The following is a 23,488-nucleotide window of genomic DNA, read 5'->3' as shown; positions in this document are numbered from 1 at the left end:
TTTTTTTTTTTTTCGCCGTCTCTGTTCTTCTTGCGTAGCAAGAAATTTTGTTAGACTAATTTGCCGACTTGTTCTATTTTATAATTTTTATCTTGCGGCATTTGTTTGTTTATACAATTCTATTTCCCTATTGTTGTCTTTTACATTTTGTATATATCTCTTTGTTTCTTTACTTCTATTTGTTACATTACTTTACACATTACATTAATTTCATATATATCTGTTTGTTCTCTACCTCTATTTGTTACATTACATTGCATTTTATATTAATTGTCTTTTTTTTATTTTTTTTTATTTTACAGGTACATTTTCGACGGCGTTGTTGGGAGGTTATAAGTAAGTATAGTTTTTCTTTTATTAATTCTAATTTTAGTTCCGCAAGGCAACACCGCTCTAGATGCGGCCTGGAGTTTATAACTGCCATTGTTTCGGCTATGGTCATTTCATCTAATGTAATACTAGTGCTTGTTTCCAGGCCGCATCTGTCGTGGTTTCGTCTTGGACATTCTAATAACAGATGTTTTATTTCAGAGCGTTCCGGGTTGGATACACATGCCGCGCGGTTACTTGTTTTAAATCTGAGTTTGAGTTTGATTTTAATTTGAGCTTTGAGATAACGTTCAAGTTTTAGTTTAGGTTTAATGTTATTTAGGTACACTACATAGCCATCGTGCCCCATCAGTGTTTGCGCCCAGATAATTGTCTCTTCCAGGTTTTTCGGGTTTCTATGCGCTCGTGGTGTGCCGTAGGTGAAATTGCGAATAGCTGTCGCCGTGGAATCATCGGTGTGCTCCTTTTTCCAACGCTGGACTGTGCCCTCTCTTGCTTGTCCTTCAGGTTCTCCATTATGAGCCATCTCCAGGAGGAGCCGGGGTGCTTTACTCCACCCCTCTAACTCCCTGATATTCCGGTGAATATGGGTAGCGAGGGGATGGAGCGTCCCCGGGTTCCGGATCAGGTCCAGTGGTCGTATGTCGCTGAGTACAGTCTTGCCCATGATGGGCAGCAGTTCGAACAGGCGGTACGCAAGGTACCGGTCCAGAATGGCTAACAATAGCTCGATTTCTGCGTATATTGCAATATAACAAGTATCGCCAGTAAATACATCCCGGCCCGGTGCCTTTGTAGGCTTGGACCTACCCTGGGTCCGGACCAGCTCCATCTTGGTGATCGGGGGGTCATCGGTCTTTCCTGAATGGCGCTTCCTGGTCTGATCCGCCCGGCTTCGGATGCTGGTATAGGTTTCAAAGTCCATTTCGGCATCTTCATCAGCGTAGATCGTCCCGGCCAGTAGCGTAACCAATTGATCCGGGCTCCGCATAGCTCCATTCTCCACGAACAGTTCCACTGCAACGCCATTAGCAGTAGCTTATGGACGAGCGCGCTATAGCATCCCACTTTTGCCGTATGGGGCAGTCGGCATCAAATGCTATGTGCCCCTTTTCCTGTTGTCCGGCACGGTCGCAGTTCTTGCAGACGGGGGCCTTTCCCTCCATACGGGAGGGGCACTTCGAGCGGTCGTGCTCCCCTCCGCAATGGCTACAGAGATCCACCATCTCTTCACAGTACTTTCGGCCGTGGCCGTATCCCAGGCAGCGGGTGCACTGCACCAGTGGTGACTGATCCTCCGCAGTCAGACCCTGGATATCGATGAAGATGGTCCCCGCCTCGATTAGCTTTCGCCATACCTGAGGGGAGACTTGCAGTACCACATGGGCCTGATGGGGATTTCGCGCCTTCTTTCGGTAGACCTCCTTTATCCTAAAATGTTTCGGATCCATATCCAGCCACAGCCTCTTGTTCTGAACCCTTAGGGACTCAATTATATCCGCTTCAGAGTTGTAACCGAATACGTTCCTCACTATCACTCGAGGGTCCCGGTTTGCTGCGGGCTCCAGCTTTAGTCCGTCTTTAGTTTTAAGTCGGCTTTCCATCTTCTCTAGCTCTGGTTTGTTTCCGCAACTAATAACTATCTTTCCATCCCTTATCTTTCTAATCCTGTCAATTTGTATTCCCGACTTACGCGCATCTAGAACTTCTCTGACCTTTTCTATGACATTCTCACTGGTATCCTTCTCCGAACATGAGGATACAATCAGGGCATGATTTGGTCGGCAGAGTGGGATCTGGGCCTTTAGATTCGGGACCCTCGCTGCCTCGGCGTACGTGGCCGCCGGGGCTTTGAGGGCCTCTATGGCCTTTCCGGTCTCCCTAGCGGTTTCTCCGTACTCCTTCATCCCTTCCTTAACCTCCCCAACCTGAGTCCCGACTGTTTCCACTTTTAAGCCTGTCTCTTCTATTTTCTTTACTAATTCTTCTTTCATCTTTTCAGCACTTCCCGTTGCCTTAACGGCCTCCTCCTCCACTATCTTATTCGTCCTTTCGGTGATCGTCCTTATTCCTTTAATTTCTTCCATGAGTCCCTCTAGTTTCTTAACGTTACCACATAGTGCCCTGCCCGGGGGGTACTCATCGAACCTATTCATCACATCGTGATTTATCATTTTCTTTATCGACTCCGTATTAGTTAGGAGCTCGCTTATTTTAACCCCAATATCCGATCCACTTTCATTCCTGGCCAATTCCTCAATGCACCTATCCTTTTCCTCAATCTTTTCCCTAATTTCCTTTTCCTTTTCAAACTGCAGCCGCTCCACCTGGAGCTCCAGGGTTCGGAGACGTTCGTACGCATAGAGGATGGTCTCGAACAGTCCTGACAGGTTGCCCAAGACGCCCTCCTTTATTGTCGCTTTCAAGTTCCCCGAGGACTCCAGTTGGATCTTCGCTGCCTGGTACAACCTATTGGCACGGATTGTCGGGGTTTCCGTTTGGTAAGTATTAGACGGTGGCTGTACCAGAGGCTGGGCCACGATGGCTCCACGCGATCTCTCGTTTTTATTATCCTTGCGCTCCGTGTATGCAACCGAGATGTTTTTGACATTCTTTCCTAACGGTGGTGTCATGATTGATTTAGTTTGTTAAGACACAAGGACAATACAACCTAACCTATGATATTTTAATTTACGTCACCAAAAGGGGTAACGGTCAAAAGGACTTATAAACAGTATATAACTTAACTAATATCTTGATGTTCCCAATAGGAGGACAGTCAGATGGTTCTAACACACATCAGAGTGCAGAATCAGTTTTAGCGTCGCCAATAGGGGTGACGGTTAAAGGACTCTACCTATCTTAAACTAAATCTTGACGTTCCCAATAGGGGGACGGTCAGACGGTACAAACTCGCACTAATATGTTTTAGTAACTCTACAATTTGTAGAGATTGTCTCTATATAATATAAATTTTGGGTAGCGCCAGGCTCCCGGTCTCTATTTTTGTCAATAAATTTATTCTAGTTATAAAACTTTTAGATTTATAATCCAACTCTGGTCTGGCTCTATCTAGAGTCAATTTAACAGTAGCAGTGGAGAGATCCTCCCAAGCCGGTTCCAATGATACCAAACACGGGTTTTCTACGATAAGCGTATCCGAAGCTATGAGGATTCAAAAAATCCAACAAGATTCAAGATGGCGGAAGAAATTCTTTCCGCGGCTGTATCTTCCAAGTCCTGTGTCAGAAAATAGTCGTGTTTGGGGTCACCAGTCGCAGCTCGAGTGGGGCTATTTGATTTTTATGGTTTAAACAATTTTACAATTTGTCAAAATTTTGTTGATTTTTACAGGTTAGGTCGTTAGTGCGAGTCGTGTCAACTTACCCTTTGAAAACCCCGTCAAAATGAGCCAACTAGTTGCAGAGATATCTAGGTTTTAAAATTTTCAATATGGCGTCCAATATGGCCGCTTCGTTCTAAATTTTTGATTTATGGACCAAAAATATTCGAGTTTGGGCTCGTTTTGTGGGGATTTTTCTCAGGGACACAGATATCTATAGTACTAAAGTCACAGATTAGCCCCCGATTTGATATCTCCAAAAATAATAAATATTTTACGTTATTTTGCTATAAAAATCTGATTTTAATCCAAAAAATTTGAATTAGGTGTCAAATGTGTTCTATATTTTTAGCTCTATAATGTAATATAAATTAGAATGTTCTAGATTTTTTGTAAGTATTTTTAAAATGAATTTAAAAATTTGTATGAAATTTTAAAAATTTATTTCTCCGAATTTCACAAATAGAAAATTCTAATTTTTACAACGGTGATACTACTCAATGCAAGCTTTAATTAGACTATGAAAAAACTATATGTCATAGATCGTTTTAATTAATTATGAATTTTTGAAATTCACTAAATTTTTGAAATTGTATAACTTAATAATGGCTTATCTTTTTTCAGGTCTTGAAGCGGATTCCAGCTCCTCTCGTCCTCTTCTTCAGGTGAGTATTTTTGGATTTTCAAAAATGGCCGCGGATCACTGACCTCGTGGCACGTGGTTTTTGTTTTTCTGGCTAATATCTCGGCCGTTTTGGGCTTAAAAAATCCAAATTTGATATCCAGTTGTAGAGCTCGGCGAGCCCGACAGGATAGCAGTTGAAAAACTGGGGGTCGCAACGACAAATCGCGCGGCGTACGCGATCGAAGTTACGAAAACTTGCAATTTTCGGGTTTTTCGCTTATAACTCCTTGAGTTTCACTGCGATCCAAAAGCGGTTTTCACCAGCGTGTTCACCTCACTTTCCCGCACGTTTTGATATGTCACTCGGTAAACTTTGCGCACTTTTTACCACTTTTAGGATTTTTCAAAGATTTTCGTGACTCGCAACGAGCGCGGAGCAGAGTTGGCAGCGAGCGGTCACCATGGGGGGTTGCCTGTTCTCTGTTTGTTAGCGTTTGTAGCCTAAACGGTTGAACGGATCTCCATGAAATTTAGCACAGGTTTAGAGCATTGTTTGGAAGTACACATAGGCTACTTTTTATCCCGGGAATAGTTACGGTTCCCGTGGGAATTATTAATTTAGTTTTTTAATGGTTACTCGATCATTCTGCAACGGTTCAACATATCTTATTGAAATTTGTCACAGATATAAAACAAAGTCTGGAGTACATATGGGATAAGCTTCATCCCCGAGAAATGTCCGGTTCCCGAGGGATACGTAGCTTTTTGTAATTTATGTAGTTTGTATGTTTTCTATTACCACGCGGACGAAGTCGCGGGCAACAGCTCGTATTAACATAAAAAGTAACCTATAATATGCCCGTCTGTCAGCTACCTTTCCGGTCGAAATCGACCTAGCGGCCGGAGATTACCCGGAACTAACGCGCCTTCGGACATATAGACAAAGTCAGAGACAATCCAAAGACATTAAAAATAAATATTTCGAGCGTAGGCATGGTTAACTATCGAACTGCGTCTGTAGCGGGTTTTACCGTAAAGAGCAAAGTTTATCTTTAAACAATGTAAGATAAACGAAATTAAATCATCCAGGGCTGATATCTTTGTTTTGGTTTCGTTTCGCTTTACCATCTCATTGTTTTTATTATCTTTTTAATTCTGTGAATTGTCGATGGCCAGTTCTATCAGATATACACATAATAAAATTGGAGTGTCTGTAATATCAAAAGAATTCCAGATTTTGAGATGATATATTTGCGTTGATTTTAAGCCGCGTTTGTTCCGGGTAATCTCCGGCCGCTGGGTCGTTTTCGACCGGACTTTCACTGAACGGTAGCTGACATAGACGGGCATATTATAGGATACTTTTTTAATTCCGCGCTGTCAAAATGGCGCTATCTCTGGAACGGGTGGACTGATTTGGACGGGATTTAGACTGGAAGGTAGCTATTAAAAGATATATGCTCACGGGAATGTTCTGCGCTAAAGAAGTAGTGGGCGACAGCTCGTTTAAAATAAAAATTAGCCTATGTTCTTCGAGATTATGTTAAACTGTGCCATCTATCGAGATCCGTTTAATAGTTTAGCATTGTACATTTATTACTTACCTTCGTTTTGTGCATTTGTAAACACTATAAATAAAATTATCAACGATAACCTCCGTAACATTGTTATAAAATTTCAACCTTAAAATAATCTTCACTTAACATTAAGTATTACTAAACAATAGCTAAACACTTGAATTATTATAAAAATCACTATAAACGATGGAATATCATTTTTGTGAATTTTTTTTTTTGGAAGTCGTAATTTATTACTAAAGAAAATATCTAAAAACAATAGAAAAGTTTTATGTAAAACTAAACACGATTCGCTATAGCAAAGTATAACTTTAATTATTTTATATACGTTCTTTTAAATAATATATCTACTTATAACGCATAGACCACGACTGACTTCAAATAAATTCTCGTACATTTATAAGAACAGTTCTATCTCTGTTTGTTTCAAACGGTACGAGAGAGATGGGTATAATTGTTTTCAACAGATAATATAACTATGATAATCTTCTCTCTTACTAATATTATAAATGCGAAAGTTTAGATGGATGTTTGTTAGTTTGCAGCCTAAACTGCTGAACGGATTTCGATGAAATTTGGCATAGATGTAGAGGATAGTCTGGAAGAACACATAGGCTACTTACTTTTTTTTCAATGCCACGCGGACGGAGTCGCGGAAGAAAGCTAGTATTACAAGAACAGTAACAGGAAAATATTTATTTTTCGCAATTAATTAAACTGGCTTATCTATACTTCTATACTATTATAATAAAGCGTAAACACACACTTCTTTGTTGCAAGATGTCAGCAATTACACCATATTTTTGAATAGTCCTTTTTTTAACTAAAAGCCTTACACTTACGTCACGCTTTAGGCTATATATTTTCACGCCATTAAACTTAGGGGGTAAATATTTTGGATAGTCACTAATGTGGGAAAGAGACCATAAGTTGCTGCCAACATCAAGGAAGCAAGATTGCCATAGTAAGCTAATTGATATTTTGACATTTGCTACTGAGAATTTGACAGATGTAAACAATAAAATAATGTTTCTAATTTAAGCTAGTTTATCTATATATTGACTATTATTAATTATTTTAACAGTGGTAGAGCCCGCTTTAACATTGCACTGTATGGCTCGCTCTGTGCAACACGACCACACAAGACAGACGTGAAATGGAAGCAATTCCGCGTACACTCCGATGATTGTGGTGCCGGAGGCCTTTTATTTTTGACCTTTTAATAAGGTAAGGATGAGATAGGAAAGTAAATTGATGGAGATTATGCCTCTCTCGCACACCTTTGACTAAAATATCGCACGACTGTTGTCTCGCTTTGATTCCTGAGCTGATATGGAGGTACACAACTCGTTAGTTGTGCAACTAATCGGTTGAATTGCGAAACAATCGACAACCGCACAACAGTTTGTAAATAATTTAAATTACACCTTTGAAAACAGTTATTGGGTTTTACCCAACATAAAACCCCATTCACTAACAATTATTATTGCTTGGATGAATAAATGTTTGTTAGAATTAACCTAAACTGCTGAATGGATTTCGTTAAAATTTGGTATAGATGTAGAGGATAGTCTGGAAGAACACATAGACTACTCATTTTTGTTTGTTTCAATAACAAGCGGACGGAGTCGCGGGCGACAGCTAGTATGTATAATTTACCCGACGTTACTGTGAAGGAAAACGTGAGGCATATTGGTAAAGAAATTCAAAGATATGTGTGACGTCACAGTGCAGTTAACTGTCCTAGTCACCCTTAGGGTAGACTCCCCCTCAGTGGGAACGTATAGTGAGCTGGTGATGGTGATTGGTGGAACAATAAAAATAAAACATTCTCTCTGTTTTTGTACATTTATTTTGAAGTCAAAATAATAAGAAATTGTTATACAATCGTAATATTAAACCATTTATGCAGATTAAAAAAAAAACAAAGTAAGAATATAATCTATCCAAAGCTTTAATATGTAAAAAATAAAAAATGCAAAAAAAAATATATTTAAAAAAAAACATGAAATTATTTTTTTATTATATCCTGCAATCTTATATCTAAGCTAGATCTAAGCAGTTACAAATATAGTAAACCCCTCTATAACGCAAATTCCATACCTCCATATAACGCTGTAATAACTCCCTATAACGATCATTACCAACAATTTATGTAAGAAAACGTATAACGCAATTTTAATTGCTCTATTGAAAAAAAGTGTTATACGGGGGTTTCCCTATAGCACGAATTTCTATAACGCTCAACTGTCAACCGTGTTATAGAGGAGTTTACTATAAAACGTCTAATTCGAAGTATTTTTTAAAACATTTTTGTGTTTACTACAGTTGCCCTTAGTCCCCTTGACGTCTTTTATGATTGCCTAAGGGTGGGCTTTGACATAGGTAGTCTAGGTAAGATGTCTAGATCCAGGGTTCCCAAGCTGACCTGGTGATAGCCAGTATTTGTGGATCAGTGCAATGTCGCAAGAGATTAGTAACCTGTATAAAAATAACTTAAATTGTTGAAAAGTGAACATAAATTTTATTTGAATAAGTTTATTAGCTTTTTCCCGCGACTCTGTCTGCATGAAATAAAAAAAAACAAAAGTAGTCTATGGGTTCCAGGCTATCAACATGACAATTGAGATCCGTTCAGTAGTTTAGGTTAACTCTAACAAACATCTAGAAATCTAGACTTTCGCATTTATATTAGTAACTTAATTTTGACATTCCTGTGGTAGTTTTTATGTTAAAAATTACTTTTAGGGGTATAGAAATATTTAAAAAGTTAAATTGGTACACAAAAGTACAGAAAACACTAGGCTAGGAGTATACTTGGATATAGACCCCTAGGGTGTTTAATTAAGGGGGAATCTATACTAACATACAGGAAAAATTTATATTTTTGTATATATTGAAATAACTCAAAAACTACTGGGGCAATTTCAAAAAGTCTTATACCATAAAAACTACGTTTTAATAAGTAACATAGGCTGTATTTTTTATTATTTTCTTAATTTCACGTGGACAAAGTCGCGAACAATTTAATTATGCGAAAGTTTATATATATGTTTTTTTTCTCTAAACTAAACGAATGTCGATGATTGTCATATATGTAGAGGATAGTCTGGAACATATACTTTTTTTAATACCACGTTGACAGTCGCGGGATAAAACTAGTATAGCTTCAACATAACCTACCTGTTGCTTAACTGTATACACCTTTTCACTTGCAAAGTCCTTGAATATATGATTTAAGAGAAGTTCATAATCTCCGAAGCTTTTCTGATTTCTGACGCTTACTTGATGAGATAATTTCTTACCTTGCATTAGGTAATATACATTTTCAAGCTAAATAAGGAAAAAATATATTAACATGTTTGTACAGTTAGGGAAATCTGCGATGTACCACTTTTATAGCATCCCTTGCAATGATATAAACTGACAGAAATAACCAATTAGTACGGACTAGCTGTTCCCGTGCGGCTTCATCCGCATGAAATTATAAATTTATTATTTGCAGTTGTCAAATTATCAATAGCAAATGTCAAAATGACATGACATGACATAACTTGGCAATCTTGCTTTCTTGATGTTGGCAGCAACTCATGGTCTCTTTCCCACATTAGGGTTTTTATTCAGAATATTTACACCCAAAGCCTAAAATATATAGCCTAAAGCATGACGTAACTGTAGGGCTTTTTATTAAAATGAGTATTATTTAGAAATATGGTGTAATTGCTGACATCTTAGGCAACAAAGAAGTGTGTGTTTACGCTTTATTATAATAGTATAGAAATATAGGGTTTTCAAGTTTTATAATTTTTTTAACTAGTTAAAAATCAAATAATTGTTAGAACTGGTTGTCAAGTAATTTTACTTTCTATATTTTAAACATTTTACTATACATAGGGATATAGAATATCAAACAAATAAGCTGTTTTTTTTGTTAACATATTTAACATTCTATTGGTAACTGTTCCGTGTCTGTCTACAAAAGGTGCAAACGACGTTAAAAAGTAGGACACCAACAGTTTCCCTGATTGTACTTTTATAAAATAACGCTAAAATAAACATGAAACAAAAAAAGTTAATGAACAGAAATAAAAATCAAAAAATACATTAGTTTTGCCGCGACTTCGTCTATGCATATTTAAAAAACTTAAATAAAATCAGTTTGCTTTTTTAACGAGTTTCGTTAGAGATACGTATACAAACATCCATCCATCTATCAATGTAAAGTTTCTTATCTTACTATTGTTAATGCATGTTTAGATTTATATTTGTAGCCTAAACTGCTGAATGGATGTCGATGTAATTTTTCATAATTTTTTAACATCCATCCATGCGGAATCGCGGGAGAAATTACTAATTTTTAGGATGGATATTAACACATATCTTAAAAGCAACTGAACAGTTTTATTGATGTTACACAGATTGCCTAGAATTTATAGGTAAGTTTTTAACAGATAAAGTCGCGGACAAATATTCTGTTATATGTATGTAAGAAATAAACTCAAAAACTACTGGGACAATTTTAAAAATTCTTTCACTATTAGAAAGTTAAATTACCACAGATTGTTATCTTACTAAATGTTACTAATCTTACTAAAAAACTACTGGGGCAATTATAAAATTCTTTCACTATTAGAAAGATAAATTACCACAGATTGTTTTCTTACTAATCTTACTAAATCTTACTAAAAAACTACTGGGGCAATTATAAAATTCTTTCACTATTAGAAAGATAAATCAACACAGATTGTTTGCTTACTAATCTTACTAAAAAACTACTGGGGCAATTAAAAAATTCTTTCACTATTAGAAAGATAAATTACCACAGATTGTTTTCTTACTAATCTTACTAAATCTTACTAAAAAAACTACTGGGGCAATTATAAAATTCTTTCACTATTAGAAAGATAAATTACCACAGATTGTTTTCTTACTAATCTTACTAAATCATACTAAAAAACTACTGGGGCAATTATAAAATTCTTTCACTATTAGAAAAATAAATCACCACAGATTGTTTGCTTACTAATCTTACTAAATCTTACTAAAAAACTACTGGGGCAATTATAAAATTCTTTGACTAGAAAGATAAATTACCTAAGATTATCTTACTAATAATATAAATGCGAAAGTTTAGATGGATGGATGTTTATTAGAGTTTGTAGCCTAAACTGCTGAACGGATCTCAGCGAAATTTGGCATAGATGTAGAGGATAGTCTCTTTTTTGTTTTTTTTTTAATAGGACGCGGACGGAGTCGCGGGCGTAAGCTAGTAGCATGCATTATTTACGTTAATGTGAAAATAAAAAAAAATATGATTAATATTTACTTTCTCTTGTATTTCGTTTCCCATCCATTTGTATGACAATTGTAATGTAGATAACAGCAGTCTATGTATGGATCTTGTCTCTGATGTTAACTTTTGCAGACGATTCTCTAATACTATAAATAATTATATTATAAACTAGATGTTCCCGCGCGGCTTCACCCGCAATCAATTATAAAAACTTTTATTTGCATACAAAAAAGGCCTTTGTCATTGGCTAACAATTACCGTTACCAGTTGTCTTGTTATTGGCTTGTAGTTTTTGTCCCTTTCTAGAATGACGGATTTTTCCAATTCATTTACCCCCTATGTTTAATAGCGTGAAAATATATAGAATAAAGCATGTCGTAAGTACAGGGCATTTTATTAATGAAATAATTATTTAAAAATATGCTATGATTGCTGACATCTGGTTTGTGTTTATGTAGGGAATATCTGTATAGGGGTTTATGTGAAACAAATGTGTAGGGGTTTGTGTGAAATATCTATGCAGGCATTTGTGTGTATGAAGGGGTTTGTGTGAAATATCTGTGCAGGCGTTTGTGTGTATGAAAGGGTTTGTGTGAAACATCTGTGTAGGGGTTTGTGTGTATGTAGGGATTTGTGTGAAACATCTGTGCAGGGGTTTGTGTGGAATATCTGTATAGGGGTTTATGTAAAACAAATGTGTAGGGGTTTGTGTGAAATATCTGTGCAGGCGTTTGTGTGTATGTAGGGGTTTGTGTGAAATATCTGCGCAGGCGTTTGTGTGTATGAAAGGGTTTGTGTGAAACATCTGTGCGGTTGTTTGTGTGGAACATCTGTATAGGGGTTTATATAAAACAACTGTGTAGGGGTTTGTGTGTAGGTATAGGTGTTTGGGTAAATGTCTATAGGGTTGTGTGTAGGTTTGTGTACCTTGCAAATTACAGGGTGCGAGCAGACAGCGGGTGAGCCTGGCGGGCGGGGGCTCGTGCTGGTCGTGTCGCAGCGCGCTGTTCCAGTCGACAGCCAGCACGCACCCCCCACAGCCCCCGCGACCTCCGCCACCCCTACCCCCCTCGTCACCGTGCACTTTGTACAGTATGTTCTCTAAGTGACGGTCCTTCAAGCCTGATGAATTTTATTATTATAAATGCGAAAGTTTGGATGTTTGAGTTGAATTAAACTGCTAAACGGATCTTGATGGAATTTGTCATAGATATAGGGGATAGTCTGGAAGAACACATTTAAAAAAAAATAAAAATGGTTGAAAAAATTAAAATTCTCATTAACACAGGGCTTCTATATTTCCTTTAAGTGTTAGATTAGAATCCCAAATTTTATTCTTATAGACCCCCTTTTGTAAATTGACCTCAAATTTTGTCATACTTATCCAGCTTGCCGTGACCCCCTAGGGGGTTCAGCTAGATCATTATGGAAATCGAAAACAACTCGATTTTAACCGTACTTTACCTAATAAACTGGTGGCGTATGTCATAGCAGCTAAACTTTCTTCATAATTCTGTTTTTTCATTATAAAATCTTGAAAACCGGAACTATTCAGTTCCATAACAGATCTGAAATCGCATTTAAAAAGTGAAGGGAAACCACATTTTAAATAGGAATTGTGTGAAAAAGCTACAATCGTTTGAACATTTTAAAAGACAAACGAAAAACAATACAATAGCTTATAAATGAGTCTAGGAAAAAAATCATTGAGACACGGCTAATTTTTTTTTATTATCCCTTCGCAAAAACTGATATCAAATTTATTTCCAGGAAAAGGCGGAGTTTTTTTTTTAATCTTTCGGAGATAGTGATTTTTTACTTTAAATAGATATACCAGTTTTAGTTGGAATGAACAAGGCAAATTTTTAATTGGGACACCGCGGATTTCCCCGATTGTACATACCTGAAAGCGTGTGCGGGTATTTTAGAGCACATCTTTTTGTATTGACTGATACTATGTTCTCTAGTATCTTGGATTAATTTCTCACCAAGTGTAGACTCTATGCCTATAAATATCATAGTTTTTGAGTTTTGGAGTTAAATGGATAAAGTAGTAATCTCCAACGTTTTAATTAATTAATTAATTAATTAATTAATTAATTAATTAATCAACTGATTAATTGCTGCGTCAATGCTATAATTAATCAGTCAATTAATTTGACAGCCCATTAATCGATTAATTAATTATTCAATTTATCCCATTATGTCTAAAGCGGTGAAAGAAAATCTCGTCATAACTGTGGTTTAAATTTAACCCCATTTGGAATATAGGTATAAGTTTTATTAATCCTACTAATGTGAAAGTTTAGATGGATGGATGTTTGTTACAGTTTGCAGCCTAAACTGCTGAACGGATCTGGATGAAATTTGACAAAGATGTAGAGGATAGTCTGGAAAAACACATAGGCTACTTGCTTTTGTTTATTATTCCGCGCGGACGGAATCGCGTGCGAAAGCTAGCTAAAGAATAAATAAGTCACGTCAAATTACATAATGGCGGTTTTCTTTTCAATTTTAAATTTAATTATAAATCTGAAAGTCTAGATGTTTGTTAGAGTGAACCTAAATTGAACAAATTTCGATGTTTGTCATACATGTAGTCTAGAACCCATAGGCTACTTACTTATCTTTTATTTTTAATTCTACACGGAAGAAGCCACGGGGGGAGCTAGTATTATATACTTGTGACAATGTGTTTTAGAAGACACTTTTTGTTACTAGCTTTCGCCCGTGACTCCGTCCGCGTGAAATTAATAACAAAAGTAAGTATGTCGTTTTCCAAACTATCCCCTACATGTAAGACAGTCATCGAGATCCGTTCAGAAGTTTAGGTTAACTCTAACAAACACCTAATTTTCGCATTTATAATATTATTACAAAGTAGGATTTACTAGTTTAAATTATAAGTTTTATGTAGTTTTGTTAAATGCAATATGCTAGAAAAGGGAATGTTGGTCAGGAAGTTTACAAACTGACAGATACTTACCCTTGATATCATATTTGTTAGCAATCAATGCCCTGACCCTCACATGGTCTTCTAAAAACTCTATAAGACCACTATCCTCACTTAGTAATGTCACCTAAAATATCAAAATATTGCATTTTTAATTTTAACTAGCTATAAATTTAATAATGTAATTGATTTTGAAACAAAGTAAACCAAAGTCCTTGGTTTCACAACGCCAGGGGGAGAACGACGGGGCAACAAATGGTGTGTATTTTATGATATAAGGTGGCGAAGTGACCGCTGTCCACAGACACCCGCAATTGCAGATGTGTTGCGTACCCTAAATCGACAGAAAAGGAGACGAACATAAATAGGATATTTCTTCTTCCTTTGCGTCTCCTTCGCTGTCAAATCCACTTTTTCTTTCCATCCTTTCTACTTAAGGAAAGGGTAGAAAGAAAAAAGGACTTATATTAAGCCTCCGGCACCAAACTCATCAGACGAAACGTGACATTGATTCCACTTCACGCCTGTCCTCTGTGTGGTCGTTGTATTGCACCGGGCGAGGCCCTACAGTGCTAATATGTGGAAGCGGGCTCTACCACTGTTAAAAAAATGTCGCCCATAAAAAACAATCTAAAATATTACGAGAATGAAGACGGGGTGATAATTGATAAAAAAATCGTACTAGAGAGGAAAGTGTAATTTAAATTAGAAAAATGTTACTTAGTTCAATCAGTGTAATATTTGGGAACCTTCCACTAACCTGGTACTCCTGCGACGTGATCCCCAGAGTCCGGAGCATGCGCAGGCTGGCCGCGTCCATCTTCAGCTCCTCGCCGGACTTCAGCAGCAGGCGCCGTCGGCGGCCGTCCGACAGCCGCACTGCCACCACCACTGGACGACGCTTAGAGTCCGTGAAAACTGACACCTAAAGGTTTCCATTGAATTCCATTTAATTCATCATCATCAACTTGACCTTATCCCTTATGGAGGGTCAGCACAGTAATTGATTCATTAATTGATTAGCTAATTAATGAATCAATTATTTGCTTCAATAATTAATCGAATAATTAATTGACTGATTAATTAATAGGATTACTAATTATTTAATTAATAATTATTGTGACAGAGGATACACGTAAGAAAGTGAATTCAGATATGACGGCTGATAGAGATGTAAGCAGCACATACTGTGCCACTCTCTAGAGACAAAGGCAAGTTGATGATGATTGGCTAATTGGTTAATTCATTACGAGATGTTAATTAATGGATTAATTAACTTTTAAGATTGAATAGTAAACCATCGGATTGAATTATTGATTAATTGTTTAATAGGTTATCAATTTGACTAATTAATTATCGGATTAATTAATGACTCAATTAATTGATTAATGGTTTAATTATTGATTAATAAAAATTATAGTTTCAATAAATGTTTAATTAATGCTTTTCATTACTTTAATTAATTTTAATAAATAATAATTGGCGTTCTCTCGTGTCGGAGGCCAAGACCCACTTTGGGTCGCTGCGCCAAGGCAGTAAGATTAACTATATGAAGTTAACAATACTCGAATTCAGTACTAACCTGTTCTTCAAATCTCTGTACACGTACTCCCTGAGGTAGATTTAAAATCAACGATAGGCAATCTTGTATCTCACTCCCGCGTACGAACTCCGCTTGTGTTAGAGCGGGACAGAGCTGTGATAACTTGAAACTCTCAGATTGTGAAGTCAATTCTTTTATTATACCCAAAAGAGACTCTTTAAGAGAATCTTTATTATTCGCATCTATAAAAAACATTATTACTTTAATTTTTCCAAAGTTTGTTTTCTTTAATCTCAGTAACTAATTAAGGTATTTGAAAAATTGTTTTTGCATATCACAGGAGTAATATTAAAGTTAGTTACAGGGTAGATATAATCACGCTAACGCTGATAGGAGACGAACAGAAGGGGTAAATATGTATACATTAGTAAATATTGTACTTAAATAGTTTAACTTGCTCAAGTTTTTAAATGAATTATATGAATTGAATTATATACAAGCCAAAACCGTTTACTTACCGTATTCAGATATTTTGTATAATGTTTCTTTAAATTTGTTTAATACTTGATAATCAACGCCAGCGTAGGAATTCTCAAATATCTTATTTTTCATTCTATCAAATGATGTAGACCACGCACCAACATCTGTTAACGAACCTTACTAATATTATAAATGTAAAAATTAAGATGTTTGTTAGAGTTAACCTAAACTGAACGGATCTCGATGTCATACATGTAGATAGTCTGGAACACATAGACTTACTTTTTATTGCACGCGGAGTCGCATGGAAAGCTAGTCTATACTGATATTTTAAAGAGGAAAGATTTGTATTTCGTCTTATTCCTATGTATGCATTGAAATAACTCAAAAACTACTGGGTCGATTAAAAAAATTCTTTCACCGTTAGAAAGGTAATTTATCTGGGAGTAACATAGGCATGTTTTTTTATTATTTTGTAATTCTACGAGAAATCGCGGGCGAGAGCTAGTGTTTTATAAAGCACTCTCGTATTTAAAATACGAGAGTTTCGGAATTTTAATGGTAGATATTAATTACTTAAATATACATTAGTTAGAGAAATTAATGACAGCCTTTTACCAGACAATTAATCTACACTAAGGGGAGTCCTTAGTGAAACCATACCATTATTTTCAAGTGCTTCTAGCAACTGTTTCAGGTAATGCTTCATCAAGTGTCTGGGATCAGCCACTAATTGTAAACACTGCTTCAATCTTTGCATATCTTTTGATAGTTCGTTGACCAGCTCGTTTACAGAGCTCAACTTAGATTGGTTCCTCTTTATTTCATCTATCGCGAACTCATCCAGGTAATGTTTGAGATTATCCATCTGGTTATGTATAAAATCACAATCTTATTAATATTGTATGCGAAATTGTAAATGGATGGATGTTTGTTAGAGTTTGTAGCATGAACCACTGAACCAATGAAATGTATTAATGTAAATAAAAGTGTAGAAAAACGCATACTTTGTTTTTTAATTTTACACGGACGGAGTCGCAAGTAAAAGCTAGTAATATATAAACTGTTCTTTTTTGTTTTTTAAAAAAATTAGTAGTTTTTTGTTAAATTACTAATAGGTTTCTTAACCATTCCAACTAAGCTGTAGGCTTGTGCTAGGAAGTTCACAATAGTCGAATAGTGGGATTTGAAACCTCGACCGCAAGATCGGCTCTTAAATTAGTGATGATGATGATGATGTATGATGATGATGTTACCTTAAGAAGGAGAGCATCACTAGCGCTACTATCGAGCTTCTCAACTGAGCTCATCCTGTGCAACAGCACATCCAATAACATGCTATATTTTAGATCTAAATCAAAGTCTAGACCTACATCTATAGCCTCTGTTATATCTATTAGTAGCTTATTTTGTTCAATAGCTGGAATAAATGAAATTCCCGTTTACATTACATAAGTTTGAATGGATGGAGGGTCTCTATAAAAAAACACAGATGCAGACAGTCTGAAAGACAGCCAATTTCCTAAGTTTTTTTTTAATAAAGATCATGAACTCTCAAAATTCAGAACTAACAAATAATTATACATTAGAAGTAATGAAAACTCTCAGTGGTCGCTATAAGCGATATTTAATTTAACCAAAGTCATATTAAGCGGAATTGACTATATAAGAAAGGTAGTGTTGCGTTTCTGCCGCACTATAATAGATGGCGTTGTGGCTGGATCGTGTTATTTTTTTCTTTTATAATATAAGATGGCAAACGAGCAAGCGGCCACCTGAATCCACCGAAATGGATAACGACCGCTGCCCATAAACATCCCCAATTGTAGATGCGTTGCCTACCTTTCATTGACGGAGGAGGAGACGCACCTAAAGAGGATATTTCCCCTTCCTATGCGTCTCCTCCACCGTCAAATCCACTTTTCCTTCCCACCCTCTCCTCTTAAGAAAAGAGTGAAAAGGGAAAGGGACCAAAATTAGGCCTCCGGCGACGATTACGCGATATTAAGTGAATCGTCTCGCCACACATAGTTCCTGACGGAAGTTCCATCTTCGGTGTTTGGTCGAAGTCATTGCGTTCTCTGTCATTGTTTTCGTTGTTTTATACAAGTCTGGTTGCGTTGGTTTCGAGTCGTTCAATTTTTGAACGAAGTTTTGTAGGAGACAAACAGGTAGTTTTAAATTTACTTACCGTTAGTCATTGGCCAATTTTCATCATAGTGTGTGACGGCCATTATAACCATATTATGAAGCACTTTCTTATTTTCTCCAACTACGCTACTTTCCGAAGTTTTTAATCTATCTCTACTGTCATTTAGTAAAAACTTTAATTTCTCAGCAGAGAGATCTGAAAATTATATTCCGTATTAATTTTAATGAAATTAATTAATTGAATAAATTAATTTTAATTGATTGATTAATTGGAAATAACTTAATTAATAATGTAATTAATAAAAATGCGAAAGTTTAGATAGATGGATGGATGGATGCTTGTTAGCGTTTGTAGCCTAAACGGCTGAACGGATTTCAATGAAATTTGGTATAGATGTAGAGGATAGCCTGGAAGAACACATAGGCTACTTTTTATCCCGGGAATAGTTTCGGTTCCCGTGGGATTGTTTACTTTATTTCTTTATAATGTTTACTAGATCATTCTGCAACGGTTCAACATATCTTATTGAAATTTGGCACAGATATAAAACAAAGTCTGGAGTACACATGGCATAAAGTTCATCCCCGAGAAATGTCCGGTTCCCGAGGGATACGTAGCTTTCTGTTATTTATATAGTTCGTATGTTTTCTAATACCACGCGGACGAAATCGCGGCAACAGCTAGTTCGATATAAATTTATTTTACTCTACATTAAATGTAATATTTACTTGTTATCATTAAAATATTAATTAATCGAATAAAATAACTTACCGTTCAAATCTTTTTGCAGATTAATTATAATATAGTTCAAACCAAGAATACTCTTTACAGGGGTGTTATTCAAAAGCAATCGACTATTATTAACTGAAAATAATATTACAATAATGAGAATTAAATGGATGGATGTTTATTACTACGTATCTATGCTACAGTTAAAATTTTGTACTAAGGAAACAATATTATAAATGTGAAAGTAACAGCTGAACGGATTTCGATGAAATTTGGTATAGATGTAGAGGATAGTCTGGAAGAACACATAGGCTATTCATATTTTTTTAATTCAACGTGGACGGAGTCATAGGCAAAAGCTAGACTAGGTATAAATAATGTTATTGAAGTTATAAAAGTCCGTGTGTGTGAACAGAAACCTCAGAGATGTCCAGACATCTTAAAACTTTTCTTGTTTATCATAAAGAAGAGATTTATATTTTTGTATGTATTGAAATAACTCAATAACTACTACTATTTTTAGTCAATTTAATAGTAATTTTATAAAGGAAAACTGTGATATTAAAATAGAAAAACTGTAAATTAGCAATAAGAAAACTGTAAGATGTTGAAAGAGAAAAAAATAATAAATAAAGAGTTCCCACCCGCACCCAACGTCCCTTTTCCATAAATATGTTAGGGGGAACGAGAGGGCGGCATAGTGCCGCCCAACAAAGAAAAAGAAACTCAATAACTACTGGGCAGATTACAAAAAATCTTTCACCAATAAAAAGCTACGGTTACAGTGAAAAACATAGGTTATGATTTTTTAATTTTTAATTGCATACAGACGAAGTCGCGGGTATTATCTAGTATACAATAATTTGAATTTAATTACTTGAATAATCTTACCTTGTAATTTGATATTACAATCAATATTTTCCTGTTTTGAAGTCCCTGGCTTTAATTCAATTACCATCGCCTCAGTAGTTTTGTTTTCTACGAGTAAATCGTTAGCTGTAAAAAAAAATCACTGAAATATTTGGACGTGACATGTACTAAATACTAGCTATAAACTTCATTCGTATGAAATTGTAAAAAAAATTATTGTTTACATTTGTCAAATTGTCAAATGTCAAAATTCAAATACACAGATATCAAATGCCTTTGACCAGCAATCTTACTTCCTTAATGTTGGCAGCTTGTAGTTTATGGTCCCTTTCCCACATAACGGTTTTTGTCCAAAACATTTACCCCTAAGTCTAATAACGTGAAAATATATAGCCTAAAGCGTGTAAGTGTAAGGATTTTAAAGAAATAATTATTATAAAATATGCTGTGATCGACATTCTACGCCACGAAGTGTGTTTACGCTTTATTATATTAGTATAGATATATATTTACAATAACAAACTGCCATATCCCGGATCTGAATGAGCTCTTCAGTATCATTTCTGTTGAGGGCCAGCTGTCTCCTGGCGAGGAGTTCCTCACATCTCCACGGCAATGTGGACAGTTCACACCTATACATAATTAAAGGAAAGTTGTAATCACACTAGAGTCAAGTGTAAACTAGATTTTAAACTGGGCTAGAAAGAGTGATAAAGTCTAATATATATAGATAATGTAATTTTAGATTTAAAGTCTGTAATTTTTTTTGAAAATAAGAACACACGCATCCCAGGTCCCTGAGGAATGCCAGGAGAGTGACGAAAGCGGCATCCTTATCCTTAGAGGCAAAATTGTTGAATCTATACTAATAGTATAAAAAATTGTATTTTGTATGGAAGTAACTCAAAAACTACTGCGCCGATTTCAGTAGTGTTTGAGTTATTTTAATACAAAAATGCAAATCAATCCTCTTTATAATTTCAGTATATACATGAATAAAACGCAAAAGTAATACATTTTTAACATTAATATAAACAGAAAATTGATACTTTATTAATTAATTACATAAAACTTTACTAATTATTAATTACTTCATTAATTAATTCTTCACAAACTATTAATTAATTTTAAAATATACTTTACTCGTCTATAGTACGCATGCAGCTTAACACTTGTAAAGGTAGTGCCATCTCGTTCGCACGGGCGCACCATCGCAGTGCGTGCGAGTGAGACGGACTGATTGGACAGCTCTCCTCCATATCTTCATACATCTTTTGAATACACGCTGATCTGTTAATACAAATCAATAATTATTATTCAATACAATAATAGACATATTACTAATATTATAAATGCGAAAGTCTAGATGTCTGTTAGTTACCCTAAACTAAAAGGATCTCGATGATTGTCATACACGTAGATAGTCTGGAACACATAGACTTGTTTTTATTTATTTTTTATCACGAGGACGGAGTCGCCGGCGAAAGCGAGTGCAGTTACAATTGTAACGAAGTTTGATTTATTTGTAGCCAATTATTAAACAAAATTTCACTTCAAAACTGATTTTATTAATACAACAAACAATAAACAGCATCCTTCTGTTCCTTACTTAAAAAGCAATTATTCCATTAATTAATTAATTCATTAATTAATCAATCAATTATTTAATCAATTAATTAATTAACTAATTAATCAATTAATAATTAATTAATTAACTAATTAATCAATTAATAATTAATTAATTAACTAATTAATCAATTAATAATTAATTAATTATTGTATTAATTCGCGTATTTATTTCTTTACTTAATTAATAGATTATTTTTGTATAAGCTATTGGAAGTGTACCTGGTCATTATTCTAGCGGCCCACTCCACCAGACAGTCTTCGGACTGAATGTGACACTCCAACTCCTGAGCATGCTCTTCATCTTGCATCCTCTTTAACTCGAACGAATCTATTGTCTATAAAAATACGAAGGTAACATATACTAATATTATGTCTATACTAATATTATGAAGAGGAAATATTTGTATTTTTTGTATATATTGAAATAACTCAAAAAATTCTCCGTTAAAAAGCTACGTTATCGCTAAGTAACATATCTTTTAATTTCCCGTGAGTAAAAGTCGCAAGCAACAGCTAGTGAATAAGTTATTAAGCTGGGAAAATACAAAAATTAAAAAAAGGAAACTTAACAATACAAATGTCTCAAAAAGTCAAAAACAAACATGAGAATTATTCTCCATGAGAAGGGGCAAACGATATTTGCTACCCTTATGTTTAGTTCTTACTAAGCTAATAAATTAATCATAATTAATTAAGTAGTAATTAATACGTGACTAAACAACTAAAGTCGAGAAAATTATCAAATGATATAAGCAAGAGTAATTTAAATCTTACTAATATTATAAATGCGAAAGTTTAGATGGATGTTTGTTAGAGTTTGTAGCCTAAACCGCTGAATGGATTTCGATGAAAATTGGCATAAATGTAGAGCATAGTCTAGACCACATAGTCTACTTCCTTTTGTTTTTTTAATTCCACGCAGACGAAGTCGCGGATGGAAGCTAGTGGTATACTTTCAGAGAAAGTAACTCTGAAAAAATTGTTCACTGCCTGGTGATATTTTTTACATGTAGTGTGCAAGCATTAATGTTAGATCTCTGTCTACCCTATATGTTTAGAATAGTGTATGTACTCACAGCGGATATTGCAAACTGTCTCTTCGGCCAACGACATACGTCATTTTGCCATTGGACATATTTATAAGTGTTCTTCGATTTTTGATAGATTAATAATATCTTATCGAACCATGTATTTGATGAGGTAACTGTGAATATAAATGGAAATATTTTTCAAATCTTACTAATATTATAAATGCGAAAGTTCAGATGAATGTTTGTTAGTTTGTAGTCAAAACTGATGAACGGATCTCAATGAAATAGCAAAAAACACATATCCTACTCAATACTTTGTTTTTTTAATCTCATGCGGACGGAGTCGCTGGCGAAAGCTAGTACACCATATTTTGATTAGATAATCGTTAATAGAACGCTTAAAACTTCCTGTAATATAGATTTTTTATAGTAAATATACCCATTTCTTATTTAATTAATTGCAAAAAGTAAATAAATTATTAATTAAATGAATAATAAATGTAATTAATTAATCTAATTATAAATAATATATTGGTAATCGATAGTGGTAACCAGTAGCTTTTATTATTTAATTCAATTCATTATTTTTTAACATCATTTTAAATGTATTAAAAATGTATAGATATAAAAACATAGTACATTAATTAAATAATAAATTATTAATTTAATTCCGTTAATTAATCTAATAATTAATTAAATAAGATTAATAATAAATATAACTTTTAAATTAGTTTAGGCCATAACATACCTTTCCAATCATCTATTTGTTTTCTAAAATTATCCATACAAGTCCAGAGTGGGGGGAGATCGTTAGCTGTAGTCTCTTGCTCTTGTAGTGTTAAATTATCCCAGTTGGAGAGAGAGTTAAAAGAGTTCACTACATCTGAAAATTGGCACTTATTATAATAGTGGTAGAGTACATTTTAACATATT

General features: G+C 35.0%; 2 protein-coding genes and 1 long non-coding RNA gene across 5 annotated transcripts in view; 1 reads left to right on the top strand and 2 right to left on the bottom strand.

Moving 5' to 3' along the window:
• Window positions 1-6,071, bottom strand: part of LOC106107642 (serine protease snake-like) — a 14,433-nt gene extending 8,362 nt beyond the window's left edge. The window contains exon 1 of the mRNA XM_013288587.1: window positions 5,903-6,071. Coding sequence (XP_013144041.1) covers window positions 5,903-5,963 — 61 coding nt within the window. The 5' untranslated portion in view covers window positions 5,964-6,071. The remainder of the gene's footprint in view (window positions 1-5,902) is intronic.
• LOC106107644 lies at window positions 7-4,754 on the top strand. The gene is made up of 3 exons (XR_001225877.1): window positions 7-336; window positions 4,298-4,338; window positions 4,696-4,754. It is a non-coding gene; the product is annotated as an uncharacterized LOC106107644 (long non-coding RNA).
• A 1,638-nt stretch (window positions 6,072-7,709) lies between the features above and the next one.
• Window positions 7,710-23,488, bottom strand: part of LOC106107610 — a 50,429-nt gene continuing 34,650 nt past the window's right edge. For 2 of the 3 annotated variants that reach the window (XM_013288511.1, XM_013288512.1), the window contains exons 40-59: window positions 23,304-23,438; window positions 22,601-22,728; window positions 21,744-21,859; window positions 21,039-21,185; window positions 20,409-20,527; window positions 19,917-20,021; window positions 19,068-19,160; window positions 18,336-18,491; window positions 17,401-17,564; window positions 16,808-17,012; window positions 16,183-16,308; window positions 15,704-15,906; window positions 14,882-15,046; window positions 14,155-14,248; window positions 13,072-13,174; window positions 12,633-12,736; window positions 12,096-12,290; window positions 11,202-11,314; window positions 9,059-9,208; window positions 7,710-8,356 (exon numbers count right to left, since the gene is read on the bottom strand). In XM_013288511.1, the coding sequence (XP_013143965.1) occupies window positions 8,279-8,356; window positions 9,059-9,208; window positions 11,202-11,314; window positions 12,096-12,290; window positions 12,633-12,736; window positions 13,072-13,174; window positions 14,155-14,248; window positions 14,882-15,046; window positions 15,704-15,906; window positions 16,183-16,308; window positions 16,808-17,012; window positions 17,401-17,564; window positions 18,336-18,491; window positions 19,068-19,160; window positions 19,917-20,021; window positions 20,409-20,527; window positions 21,039-21,185; window positions 21,744-21,859; window positions 22,601-22,728; window positions 23,304-23,438 (2,699 nt within the window). In that variant the 3' untranslated portion in view covers window positions 7,710-8,278. Of the gene's footprint in view, window positions 8,357-9,058; window positions 9,209-11,201; window positions 11,315-12,095; window positions 12,291-12,632; window positions 12,737-13,071; window positions 13,175-14,154; window positions 14,249-14,881; window positions 15,047-15,703; window positions 15,907-16,182; window positions 16,309-16,807; window positions 17,013-17,400; window positions 17,565-18,335; window positions 18,492-19,067; window positions 19,161-19,916; window positions 20,022-20,408; window positions 20,528-21,038; window positions 21,186-21,743; window positions 21,860-22,600; window positions 22,729-23,303; window positions 23,439-23,488 lie in introns of those variants that run through there. The other variant, XM_013288513.1, reaches the window with a different exon arrangement.

This window comes from Papilio polytes, unplaced genomic scaffold, assembly GCF_000836215.1.
Source record: "Papilio polytes unplaced genomic scaffold, Ppol_1.0 DF821956.1, whole genome shotgun sequence".
NCBI lineage: Eukaryota > Metazoa > Arthropoda > Insecta > Lepidoptera > Papilionidae > Papilio > Papilio polytes.
The sequence above is the reverse complement of the archived record's forward strand: the minus strand, read 5'-3'. Positions and strand labels throughout refer to the sequence as shown.